Source organism: Oncorhynchus mykiss, unplaced genomic scaffold (genome assembly GCF_057628025.1).
Source record: "Oncorhynchus mykiss isolate SJ-2025 unplaced genomic scaffold, ASM5762802v1 scaffold101, whole genome shotgun sequence".
Lineage (NCBI taxonomy): Eukaryota > Metazoa > Chordata > Actinopteri > Salmoniformes > Salmonidae > Oncorhynchus > Oncorhynchus mykiss.
This window is the reverse complement of record NW_028322100.1, coordinates 1,004,362-1,018,433: the sequence shown is the minus strand read 5'-3', so window position 1 is coordinate 1,018,433 and position 14,072 is coordinate 1,004,362. Positions and strand designations below refer to the sequence as shown.

The 14,072-nt window shown below is 46.6% G+C and overlaps 1 protein-coding gene across 3 annotated transcripts in view; it reads right to left on the bottom strand.

The window, feature by feature from the left end:
* The window catches only part of LOC110489354 (activating signal cointegrator 1 complex subunit 1), a 32,196-nt gene that overhangs the window by 10,089 nt on the left and 8,035 nt on the right, over window positions 1-14,072 (bottom strand). For 2 of the 3 annotated variants that reach the window (XM_090228771.1, XM_090228772.1), the window contains exons 7-9: window positions 13,519-13,643; window positions 10,102-10,166; window positions 6,473-6,616 (exon numbers count right to left, since the gene is read on the bottom strand). In XM_090228771.1, coding sequence (XP_090084897.1) covers window positions 6,500-6,616; window positions 10,102-10,166; window positions 13,519-13,643 — 307 coding nt within the window. In that variant the 3' untranslated portion in view covers window positions 6,473-6,499. Of the gene's footprint in view, window positions 1-2,119; window positions 3,765-6,472; window positions 6,617-10,101; window positions 10,167-13,518; window positions 13,644-14,072 lie in introns of those variants that run through there. The other variant, XM_090228773.1, reaches the window with a different exon arrangement.

The following is a 14,072-nucleotide window of genomic DNA, read 5'->3' as shown; positions in this document are numbered from 1 at the left end:
AGGACAACCATCTCTGCAGCCGTCCACCAATCAGGCCTTTATGGTAGAGTGGCCAAACGGAAGCCACTCCTCAGTAAAAAAGGCACATGACAGCCGCTTGGAGTTTGTCAAAAGGCACCTAAAGGACTCTCAGACCATGAGACAACAAGATGCTCTGGTCTGATGAAACCAAGATTGAACTCACTGGCCTGAATGCCAAGCATATTGTCTGGAGTAAACCTGGCACCATCCCTAAAGACTGGGAGACTAGTCAGGATCGAGGGAAAGCTGAAAGGAGCAAAGTACAGAGAGATCCTTGATGAAAAGCTGCTCCAGAGCGCTCAGGACCTCAGACTGGGGCGAAGGTTCACCTTCCAACAGGACAACGACCCTAAGCACACAGCCAAGACAACGCAGGAGTGGCTTCGGGACAAGTCTCTGAATGTCCTTGAGTGGCCCAGCCAGAGCCCAGACTTGGACCCGATCGAACATCTCTGGAGAGACCTGAGAATAGCTGTGCAGCGACACTCCCTATCCAACCTAACAGAGCTTGAGAAGATCTGCAGAGAAGAATGGGAGAAACTCCCCAAATACAGGTGTGTCAAGCTTGTAGCGTCACACCCAAGAAGACTCAAGGCTGTAATCGCGGCCAAAGGTGCTTCAATAAAGTACAGAGTAAAGGGTCTGAATACTTATGTAAATGTGATATCTGTTTTTTGTGTGTTAAAAAAATAAAAAATAAATTGCAAACATTTCTAAAAACCTGTTTTTGGTTCGTCATCATGGGGTATTGTGTGTAGAATGAAAACCTGTTTTTGGTTCGTCATTATGGGGCATTGTGTGTAGAATGAAAACCTGTTTTTGGCTCGTCATCATGGGGTATTGTGTGTAGAATGAAAACCTGTTTTTGGTTCGTCATTATGGGGCATTGTGTGTAGAATGAAAACCTGTTTTTGGTTCGTCATCATGGGGTATTGTGTGTAGAATGAAAACCTGTTTTTGGTTCGTCATCATGGGGTATTGTGTGTAGAATAAAAACCTGTTTTTGGTTCGTCATCATGGGGCATTGTGTGTAGAATGAAAACCTGTTTTTGGTTCGTCATCATGGGGTATTGTGTGTAGAATAAAAACCTGTTTTTGGTTCGTCATCATGGGGTATTGTGTGTAGAATGATGAGGGGAAAAAACCCAATGAAGTCCATTTTAGAATAAGGCTGTAAGGTAAACCATCTGTGGGAAAAGGGGGTCTGAATACTTTCTGACTGTTTCTCTTCTGTCTCCGAGGCCTCTGGGAGCCAAGGAGGAGGGTTGAACAGATACATTCTATAGACACAACACAGTGTCACTATCAATGTTCTGATGCTCGGCAGGATGGCTGGGTCGGCTGGGGGCATTTACATAACCCTGTCTAATCATTGCTGTTGACAAGACTCCAGGAAGAAGGACAAATGTGTGTGTGTGTGTGTGTGTGTGTGTGGGTGTGTGTTCTAGCTGCTACAGTATGCTAGTAATGAGTGTCTTTGAGCTGACAGACAGAGCTAGCCAAGTGCACTCGATGGTAGATATTTCCCTCCTGCATGGCATGCCAAGCAAGCAGAGGGCAGCAGTACATCTCTCTGAGGGCAGGACAGGGGGAAGTGAATGTAGCTGAGCAGACTGTGACAGCAGGACATCTCTCTGAGGGCAGGACAGGGGGAAGTGAATGTAGCTGAGCAGACTGTGACAGCAGGACATCTCTCTGAGGGCAGGACAGGAGGAAGTGAATGTAGCTGAGCTGAGCAGACTGTGACAGCAGGACATCTCTCTGAGGGCAGGACAGGAGGAAGTGAATGTAGCTGAGCTGAGCAGACTGTGACAGCAGAACATCTCTCTGAGGGCAGGACAGGGGGAAGTGAATGTAGCTGAGCAGACTGTGACAACAGAACATCTCTCTGAGGGCAGGACAGGAGGAAGTGAATGTAGCTGAGCTGAGCAGACTGTGACAGCAGGACATCTCTCTGAGGGCAGGACAGGGGGAAGTGAATGTAGCTGAGCAGACTGTGACAGCAGGACATCTCTCTGAGGGCAGGACAGGAGGAAGTGAATGTAGCTGAGCTGAGCAGACTGTGACAGCAGAACATCTCTCTGAGGGCAGGACAGGAGGAAGTGAATGTAGCTGAGCAGACTGTGACAGCAGGACATCTCTCTGAGGGCAGGACAGGAGGAAGTGAATGTAGCTGAGCTGACTGTGACAGCAGGACATCTCTCTGAGGGCAGGACAGGGGGAAGTGAATGTAGCTGAGCAGACTGTGACTGCAGGACATCTCTCTGAGGGCAGGACAGGGGGAAGTGAATGTAGCTGAGCTGAGCAGACTGTGACAACAGAACATCTCTCTGAGGGCAGGACAGGAGGAAGTGAATGTAGCTGAGCTGACTGTGACAGCAGGACATCTCTCTGAGGGCAGGACAGGAGGAAGTGAATGTAGCTGAGCTGAGCAGACTGTGACAGCAGGACATCTCTCTGAGGGCAGGACAGGAGGAAGTGAATGTAGCTGAGCTGACTGTGACAACAGAACATCTCTCTGAGGGCAGGACAGGAGGAAGTGAATGTAGCTGAGCAGACTGTGACAGCAGGACATCTCTCTGAGGGCAGGACAGGAGGAAGTGAATGTAGCTGAGCAGACTGTGACAGCAGGACATCTCTCTGAGGGCAGGACAGGAGGAAGTGAATGTAGCTGAGCAGACTGTGACAGCAGGACATCTCTCTGAGGGCAGGACAGGAGGAAGTGAATGTAGCTGAGATGACTGTGACAGCAGGACATCTCTCTGAGGGCAGGACAGGAGGAAGTGAATGTAGCTGAGATGACTGTGACAGCAGGACATCTCTCTGAGGGCAGGACAGGAGGAAGTGAATGTAGCTGAGCTGACTGTGACAACAGAACATCTCTCTGAGGGCAGGACAGGAGGAAGTGAATGTAGCTGAGCTGACTGTGACAGCAGGACATCTCTCTGAGGGCAGGACAGGAGGAAGTGAATGTAGCTGAGATGACTGTGACAGCAGGACATCTCTCTGAGGGCAGGACAGGGGGAAGTGAATGTAGCTGAGCAGACTGTGACAGCAGGACATCTCTCTGAGGGCAGGACAGGAGGAAGTGAATGTAGCTGAGCTGACTGTGACAGCAGGACATCTCTCTGAGGGCAGGACAGGAGGAAGTGAATGTAGCTGAGCTGACTGTGACAGCAGGACATCTCTCTGAGGGCAGGACAGGAGGAAGTGAATGTAGCTGAGCAGACTGTGACAGCAGGACATCTCTCTGAGGGCAGGACAGGAGGAAGTGAATGTAGCTGAGCTGACTGTGACAGCAGGACATCTCTCTGAGGGCAGGACAGGAGGAAGTGAATGTAGCTGAGCAGACTGTGACAGCAGGACATCTCTCTGAGGGCAGGACAGGAGGAAGTGAATGTAGCTGAGCAGACTGTGACAGCAGGACATCTCTCTGAGGGCAGGACAGGGGGAAGTGAATGTAGCTGAGCTGAGCAGACTGTGACAACAGAACATCTCTCTGAGGGCAGGACAGGAGGAAGTGAATGTAGCTGAGCTGACTGTGACAACAGAACATCTCTCTGAGGGCAGGACAGGAGGAAGTGAATGTAGCTGAGCTGACTGTGACAGCAGGACATCTCTCTGAGGGCAGGACAGGAGGAAGTGAATGTAGCTGAGCAGACTGTGACAGCAGGACATCTCTCTGAGGGCAGGACAGGAGGAAGTGAATGTAGCTGAGCAGACTGTGACAGCAGGACATCTCTCTGAGGGCAGGACAGGAGGAAGTGAATGTAGCTGAGCTGAGCAGACTGTGACAGCAGTACAGACAAACAGACAAGGGCAAGACAGGGGGGCAGACAACAGTACTGATGGGGGGGGGGGGGGGGGGTGACAGACAACAGCACTGACAGAGGAGTGACAGACAACAGCACTGACAGGGGGGTGACAGACAACAGCACTGACAGGGGAGTGACAGACAACAGCACTGACAGGAAGACAGACAACAGTACTGATGGGGGGGGGGGGGGCAGACAACAGCACTGACAGGGGAGTGACAGACAACAGCACTGACAGGAAGACAGACAACAGTACTGATGGGGGGGGGGGGGCAGACAACAGCACTGACAGGGGGGTGACAGACAACAGCACTGATGGGGGGGGGGGGCAGACAACAGCACTGACAGAGGAGTGACAGACAACAGCACTGACAGGGGGGGACAGACAACAGCACTGACAGGGGGGGACAGACAACAGCACTGACAGAGGGGTGACAGACAACAGTACTGACAGACAACAGCACTGACAGGGGGGGGGGGGACAGACAACAGTACTGACAGACAACAGCACTGACAGGGGGGGACAGACAACAGCACTGACAGGGGGGGACAGACAACAGCACTGACAGACAACAGCACTGACAGGGGGGGGGACAGACAACAGCACTGACAGGGGGGGGACAGACAACAGCACTGACAGGGGGGGACAGACAACAGCACTGACAGACAACAGCACTGACAGAGGAGTGACAGACAACAGCACTGACAGACAACAGCACTGACAGGGGGGGGGGGACAGACAACAGCACTGACAGAGGAGTGACAGACAACAGCACTGACAGACAACAGCACTGACAGGGGGGGGACAGACAACAGCACTGACAGACAACAGCACTGACAGAGGAGTGACAGACAACAGCACTGACAGGGGGGGACAGACAACAGCACTGACAGGGGGGTGACAGACAACAGCACTGACAGAGGGGTGACAGACAACAGTACTGACAGACAACAGCACTGACAGGGGGGGGGGGACAGACAACAGTACTGACAGACAACAGCACTGACAGGGGGGGACAGACAACAGCACTGACAGGGGGGGACAGACAACAGCACTGACAGACAACAGCACTGACAGGGGGGGGGACAGACAACAGCACTGACAGGGGGGGACAGACAACAGCACTGACAGGGGGGGACAGACAACAGCACTGACAGACAACAGCACTGACAGAGGAGTGACAGACAACAGCACTGACAGACAACAGCACTGACAGGGGGGGGGGGACAGACAACAGCACTGACAGAGGAGTGACAGACAACAGCACTGACAGACAACAGCACTGACAGGGGGGGACAGACAACAGCACTGACAGACAACAGCACTGACAGGGGGGGGGGGACAGACAACAGCACTGACAGGGGGGTGACAGACAGCAGCACTGACAGGGGGGGGACAGACAACAGCACTGACAGACAACAGCACTGACAGGGGGGGGGACAGACAACAGCACTGACAGACAACAGCACTGACAGGGGGGGGGGGACAGACAACAGCACTGACAGACAACAGCACTGACAGACAACAGCACTGACAGGGGGGGGGACAGACAACAGCACTGACAGGGGGGGACAGACAACAGCACTGACAGGGGGGGACAGACAACAGCACTGACAGACAACAGCACTGACAGAGGAGTGACAGACAACAGCACTGACAGACAACAGCACTGACAGAGGAGTGACAGACAACAGCACTGACAGACAACAGCACTGACAGGGGGGGGGGGGACAGACAACAGCACTGACAGGGGGGGACAGACAACAGCACTGACAGACAACAGCACTGACAGGGGGTTGACAGACAACAGCACTGACAGGGGAGTGACAGACAACAGTGTCACTGCCCCTCAAAATGCCTGCACACACACACCCTCACACACACACACACAGACGGGAGAATGCTCCCTGCCTCCTCCACACTATAATAAAGCCTGATAGAGCCCTCTGCTGGCCAACAGTAGAGTGCTTTGATGTCCTGCCTGAAGAGTGATTTACACTTCTGATTTTTGAGGAAATTTACCATAATTGCTGAGATTTACCTCGTCTGTTAAACAACTGTCAAAAAAAGTTGTAAATTACTGAAAACTGACCACTTAAAATGTACAACAATTTACAGTAAAGGTAATCAATGTAAAAACCACTGTTCTCTCTCTCTCTCTCTCTCTCTCTCTCTCAAATTCAAGTTGCTTTATTGGCATGAAAAACATTGTGTCAATATTGCCAAAGCAACAATGTATACAATATACATTGTAACAAAATTGTAAATGATAGCAAATAATAATATAAAATGGTAGTAAATAATAATACAAAATTAAAAACAAAAATAATAACAGTCAATAGTAGAAATGTAATAAATATAAAATCAAATTATGGAAAATGAAACTATAACTAACTTATAACTAAATAACGGTCATCTTCCTCTTTATATCAGTACTACAACTACAATCATCATTACTACGACTACTACTACCATCACTAAACTGTTATCACTACCATTACCACCCATATTTGGAATGATAAACATTAATAATTATAGAAATAACAATAATAGTAATAATAAGTAAGTTACTGTTTACTGTGCAGATGTTATTATTCATTCTCTCTCTCTCTCTCTCTCTCTCTCTCTCTCTCACCTGAGTGAACGTTCAGGGGAGAGGTGGTCAGGAGAAGTTCAGAAGGCCAGCGGAGGTGTAGAAACCGGTGCAGTCGGTAGAATACCTCTGGGAAATCTGGACCGCATTCAGATCAAACTCCCCAAAATGGTACGACCCAAAGCTCTACGTTTAGAACAAGACAAGAGAGTTAGAACAAATGTATTGAAAATTATATACATAACTATCTAAATTACATTAGTATTTAAACCCCCTCAGTCAATACATGTTAGAATCACCCAGCGATAACAGCTGAGTCTTTCTGGGTAAGTCTCTAAGAGCTTTCCACACCTGGATTGTACAATATTTGCACATTATTATTTTTAAAAGTCTTCAAGCTTTGTCAAGTTGGTTGTTGATCATTGCTTGACAGCCATTTTCATGTCTTGCCATAGATTTTCAAGCAGATTTTAGAGGAAACTGTAACTAGGTCACTCAGGGACATTCAATGTCGTCGTCTTGGTAAGAAACTCCTGTGTAGATTTGGCCTTGTGTTTTAGGTTTTTGTTCTTACACCATCCAAAGTGTAATTAATAACTTCACCATGCTCAAATCCTTGACTTCGGCGATGTCATTTACAAAATAGCCTCCAATACCCTACTCAATAAATTGGATGCAGTCTATCACAGTGCAATCCGTTTTGTCACCAAAGCCCCATATACTACCCACCATTGCGACCTGTACGCTCTCGTTGGCTGGCCCTCGCTTCATACTCGTCGCCAAACCCACTGGTTCCAGGTCATTTACAAGACCCTGCTAGGTAAAGTCCCCCCTTATCTCAGCTCGCTGGTCACCATAGCATCTCCCACCTGTAGCACACGCTCCAGCAGGTATATCTCTCTAGTCACCCCCAAAACCAATTCTTTCTTTGGCCGCCTCTCCTTCCAGTTCTCTGCTGCCAATGACTGGAACGAACTACAAAAATCTCTGAAACTGGAAACACTTATCTCCCTCACTAGCTTTTAGCACCAGCTGTCAGAGCAGCTCACAGATTACTGCACCTGTACATAGCCCATCTATAATTTAGCCCAAACAAGTACCTCTTTCCCTACTGTATTTATTTATTTTGCTCCTTTGCACCCCATTATTTTTATTTCTACTTTGCACATTCTTCCATTGCAAATCTCCCATTCCAGTGTTTTACTTGCTATATTGTATTTACTTTGCCACCATGGCCTTTTTCTTTTTGCCTTTTACCTCCCTTATCTCACCTCATTTGCTCACATTGTATATATACTTATTTTACTACTGTATTATTGACTGTGTGTTTGTTTTACTCCATGTGTAAATGTAAATGAGAACTTGTTCTCAACTTGTCTTCCTGGTTAAATAAAAGGTGAAATTAAATAGAAATAAAAAGGGATATTTAATGTCTGCTTTTCTTTCCTTTTCACCCATCTACCAATAGGAGCCCTTCTTTGCGAGGCAATGAAAAACCTCCCTGGTCTTTGGGGTTGAATCTGTATTTGAAATTCACGGCTCGACTGAGGGACCTTACCGGTAATTGTATGTGTGGATTACAGAGGTTAGGTAGTTATTCAAAAAATCATGTCAAACACTATTACTGCAGACAGAGTGAATCCATGTGACTTGTTGTGTGACTTGTGAAGCAACTTTTTACTACTGAAGTTATTTAGACTTGGCATAACAAAAGGGTTAAATACTTATTGACTCAAGACATTTCACCTTTCAAATTCATTTGTAAAATAATTTAAAAAACATAATTCCACTTTGACATTCTGGGGTATTGTGTGTTGGCCAGTGACAAAACAACCTCTCAATGCAATACATGTCAAATTCAGGCTGAAACACAACTAAATGTGGAGAAAGCCAAGGGGTCTGAATACATTGTGAAGACACTGATCATTGGACCTAATGAGGAAATGGAGGCTGATTCCCAGTTCTAACAACACTCATAACATTCTAAATTCTTAAGACTAATAAAATGTCATTGATCTTTTCAGTTATGGTTGGTTGGAGGGATCAAACCCAGCGTGTTGAGTTGGCTGGGACTTTAGGGTTGTCTGTCAGGAATATATTTCAGGTCCAATCAACACTCTGTTCCAGTGTATCATGATCCTGGGGAACCAATAGGTAGGATGAGCCAATTAGTGGAATCAGGTGTGTAGCGCGAGGGCAAAAACTAATATTATAGATTTATTTTTTCCTTTATTTAATTAGGCAAGTCAGTTAAGGACAAATTCTTATTTACAATGACGGCCTACACCGGCCAAACCCGGACGGCGTTGGGCCAAATGTGCGCCTCCCTATGGTACTCCCAATCACGGCCGGTTGTGATACAGCCTGGAATCGAACCAGGGTTTCTGTAGTGACGCCTCTAGCACTGAGATGCGGTGCCTTAGACCGCTGTGCCACTCGGGAGCCCAAAATGAACAGAACGGTCACCATTCAAGTGAATTATTAATTTGTTCGATTCATCATATTTATGTGTACTTAATCCTATCCGATAGGATAAATCCAGATAGATAGCTTTGGAAAAACTGGGCCCAGGACTAGAGCACTGCTCCATTCAGACAGACCGCACCAGGAATATACTATTGTAGTTCTTACATTTTACCAGCAGAGGGCAGCTAATCCACATGAAACAGAGCCAGAGGTATTGTTGCATCACCTACCTGACTGGCTACCATCTTACTGACTGAATGGGCTGTCTACCATCTTACTGACTGAATGGGCTGTCTACCATCTTACTGACTGAATGGGCTGTCTACCATCTTACTGACTGAATGGGCTGTCTACCATCATACTGACTGAATGGGCTGTCTACCATCTTACTGACTGAATGGGCTGTCTACCATCTTACTGACTGAATGGGCTGTCTACCATCTTACTGACTGAATGGGCTGTCTACCATCTTACTGACTGAATGGGCTGTCTACCATCTTACTGACTGAATGGGCTGTCTACCATCTTACTGACTGAATGAGCTGTCTACCATCTTACTGACTGAATGAACTGACTACCATCTTACTGACTGAATGAACTGACTACCATCTTACTGACTGAATGAGCTGTCTACCATCTGACTGACTGAACTGTCTACCATCTTACTGACTGAATGAACTGCCGACCATTTTACTGACTGAATGAACTGCCGACCATCTTACTGACTGAATGAACTGCCGACCATTTTACTGACTGAATGAACTGCCGACCATCTTACTGACTGAATGAACTGTCTACCATCTTACTGACTGAATGAACTGCCAACCATTTTACTGACTGAATGAACTGCCGACCATCTTACTGACTGAATGAACTGCCGACCATTTTACTGACTGAATGAGTGCTGCTAATAAATCTCACTGAGTGAGTGAGTCTGCTAAATCTTACTGCATTATGTAAGCCCCGGGAGGCTTTATGTGTTCCTGGAATGTTCCTATTGCTTCTGTGAATAGTCGTTCCACCCAAAATATTATGGGAGTACTAGTCAAGAATAAAGATAACCCACAAAAACGTATTATTGCTCAATATAGGAGAGAAATGATCTCCTATGAGACAGACCTAAAGGTTGTATTGTTCCACAGACAACAGGCAGGTAAAAAGGTACCACCAGGATGTTTATTTGTTTGTGTTGTTTGACCTCTGACCTTTAATATGTTCCTGGCATCGAAGGCCTCCCGCTCCTTCATGTTCTGCTGCCTTCCTCCTCCGGCTGGAAAACACACAACAAAAGATTGGTAAACCCTGAGCACCGTGGGTAAACCCTGAGCACCGCGGGTAAACCCTGAGCACCGCGGGTAAACCCTGATACTGAAAGCATTGGCGTTTCCAAAATAGATATATTTGGGTGTTTTTGGAGCCTTTGTTGGTGTTTCATCTGTGCCTCTGCAACTGCACAACGAGCATGAGGAAGTCTATCGCTGGTGGGGTTACATTTCTTCACAACCAAGTAAAAAAAGGTGTCTGGACACTTAGAACACAACATTTACATCGAAAAATACAGATTTGGTTAACAAAAAGTTGAACTTTGAAAAAAGGTCCTTTGACCCTAATGAACAAAACACACATCTAGTGTATTAGGTGGACACCTCTATTTTATAAAATCAAAAAATGTGGGTTAATGAGGTTTAGTGGAGTTCAACGTCAACCACACCGTTTATTACAACACTGTTCAAACCAGGTGGATATCCCTATGAACTGTTCTGGGAGATATGATCCTAAATTACTCTCGCTCTGAAAAACACTAAACAGATGACAGCCTTACCACCACCACCACCCTGATTGGTCAATGGCCCTGTCTGTTATGTAACAGCTGTGATTCTAACAACATAATGCTGACCATTCATCTGGTATGCAGCAGTGACGTACCTAAAACACTGCATTCTGAGCAATTCAGTGCTATTCTGAGCTAGTCAACAACAAGTGCAGAACCAACAGTAACCTTCCCTCCCTCCCTCGCTCTCTCTTTGGCCACAACTCTGTTTGTGTGCAACAGGGCAGAGTGTTTTCCAACAGCAGTGACAAGGGGTTTCATTCAGTTGGCCGTGGATCAAGTCCAGCCCTAGTTCTTTCACGCATGAGTTTACACAGGGCTGGCCAGCTGAGAGACTGGCCAACAACTCAGGGCTGGTCAGCTGAAAGTGTGCAAGAGCACAGGACAAAGGGAGGGGTCTGTCCAAGAGCACAGGACAAAGGGAGGGGTCTGTCCAAGAGCACAGGACAAAGGGAGGGGTCTGTCCAAGAGCACAGGACAAAGGGAGGGGTCTGTCCAAGAGCACAGGACAAAGGGAGTGGTCTGTCCAAGAGCACAGGACAAAGGGAGGGGTCTGTCCAAGAGCACAGGACAAAGGGAGGGGTCTGTCCAAGAGCACAGGACAAAGGGAGGGGTCTGTCTAAGAGCACAGGACAAAGGGAGGGGTCTGTCCCAAGAGCGTCCAATAAAACTCTGTTTACTACTTCAGGAACAGGGACTGGGGCGCTCCTCTTCTCAGTTCACTGCAGCCAGCGACTGCAACGAGCTGCAACAAACACTCAAACTGGACGGTTTTATCTCTTCATTCAAAGACTCATTCCATGGACACTCTTACTGACAGTTGTGGCTGCTTTGTGTGATGTATTGTTGTCTCTACCCTCCTGCCCTTTGTGTTGTCTGTGCCCAATAATGTTTGTACCATGTTGTGCTGCTGCCATGTTGTGCTGCTGCCATGTTGTGCTGCTGCCATGTTGTGCTGCTGCCATGTTGTGCTGCTACCATGTTGTGCTGTTACCATGTTGTGCTGCTACCATGTTGTGCTGCTGCCATGTTGTGCTGCTGCCATGTTGTGCTGCTACCATGTTGTGCTGCTACCATGTTGTGCTGCTACCATGTTGTTCTGCTACCATGTTGTGCTGCTACCATGTTGTGCTGCTGCCATGTTGTGCTGCTGCCATGTTGTGCTGCTGCCATGTTGTGCTGCTACCATGTTGTGCTGCTGCCATGTTGTGCTGCTACCATGTTGTGCTGCTGCCATGTTGTGCTGCTACCATGTTGTTGTCATGTGTTGCTGACAAAAATATTTTAAAAAAAATTATATTTATAAACATTTGTATTTTATTATTTGATTTTATATATTTTTAATCCTAGCCCCCGTCCCCCGCAGGAGGCCTTTTGCCTTTTGGTTGGCCGTCATTGTAAATAAGAATTTGTTCTTAACTGACTTGCCTAGTTAAATAAAATAAATTTAAAAACATTTTAAATCTAGGGGTTGTTATTGTTGTTATGGTTGTTGCTACATCCGTGTTGTTGACATGGGGTGGTGTGTTCAGGTGTCAGTTTGTTTCACTAATGTGATTATACTGTCACTCCGTGTCCATCTTTATGCTGTGACTCCGTGCCCAGTGACTGACTTAATGTCCATCTTTATGCTGACTGACTCCGTGCCCAGTGACTGACTTAATGTCCATCTTTATGCTGTGACTGTGTCCATCTTTATGCTGACTGACTGTGTCCAGTGACTGACTTAATGTCCATCTTTATGCTGTGACTCTGTGTCCATCTTTATGCTGTGACTCTGTGTCCAGTGACTGACTTAATGTCCATCTTTATGCTGACTGACTCCGTGTCCAGTGACTGACTTAATGTCCATCTTTATGCTGACTGACTCCGTGCCCAGTGACTGACTTAATGTCCATCTTTATGCTGACTGACTCCGTGTCCAGTGACTGACTTAATGTCCATCTTTATGCTGACTGACTCCGTGCCCAGTGACTGACTTAATGTCCATCTTTATGCTGACTGACTCCGTGTCCAGTGACTGACTTAATGTCCATCTTTATGCTGACTGACTCCGTGTCCAGTGACTGACTTAATGTCCATCTTTATGCTGTGACTCCGTGCCCAGTGACTGACTTAATGTCCATCTTTATGCTGACTGACTCCGTGTCCAGTGACTGACTTAATGTCCATCTTTATGCTGTGACTCCGTGCCCAGTGACTGACTTAATGTCCATCTTTATGCTGACTGACTGTGCCCAGTGACTGACTTAATGTCCATCTTTATGCAGTGACTCCGTGTCCAGTGACTGACTTAATGTCCATCTTTATGCAGTGACTCCGTGCCCAGTGACTGACTTAATGTCCATCTTTATGCAGTGACTCTGTGTCCAGTGACTGACTTAATGTCCATCTTTATGCTGACTGACTGTGTCCAGTGACTGACTTAATGTCCATCTTTATGCTGACTGACTGTGTCCAGTGACTGACTTAATGTCCATCTTTCTGAGTGGGAGGAGAATGAGGGAAACAGGCTCACATTATCAGGAAGATACTCTGGGTCAGTTTTACACAGTTTTACACAGAGGAAAGGCTGTTTTGAGAGAGCAGTGACACTTATCTTGCATTTTCATTTCAAGTACGTGTGTTTGTGTGTGTGTGTGTGTGTGTGTGTGTGTGTGGTGTGTGTGTGTGTGTGTGTGTGTGTGTGTACTCTAGTAAGTGTCCTTGTTTTCAAGATGAAGCTCCAATACACATACCTAAAACACACATCAGTGATGGCCATAGACAAAAACCACTTTCTTCATCCTACCTGAAGCATCCTTCCTGAACAGAGTGTTCATCACTGTGCCGTGCAGTTTCACCATGTCCCATTCTCTGACCATCAGCCCTGAGGAAACAAAGTGGTCCACCAGCCGCTCCACAATGGTCTGCAGCCTGCACAGCAGACAGTCAACACACAGTCAACACAGACAGTCAACACAAGAGTTAGTTGTTGTTACCTGGGAGCAACCCTCTCACACTGTTGACATCCTATCGATGAACATCATTTTAATGTACTAATTGTCACTCAATCTGTCATTAAAAAAAGTCAACTGTAAAAATACTAATTATACTACATGGTATTTACAGTGCATTCGTTAAGTATTCAGACCCCTTGACCTTTTCCACATTTTGTTACGTTGCAGACTTATTCTAAAATGGACTAAATTGTGTTTTCCCCCTCAACAATCTATACACAATACACCATAATGACATCACAATACCCCATAATGACATCACAATACACCATAATGACATCACAATACCCCATAATGACATCACAATACACCATAATGACATCACAATACACCATAATGACATCAC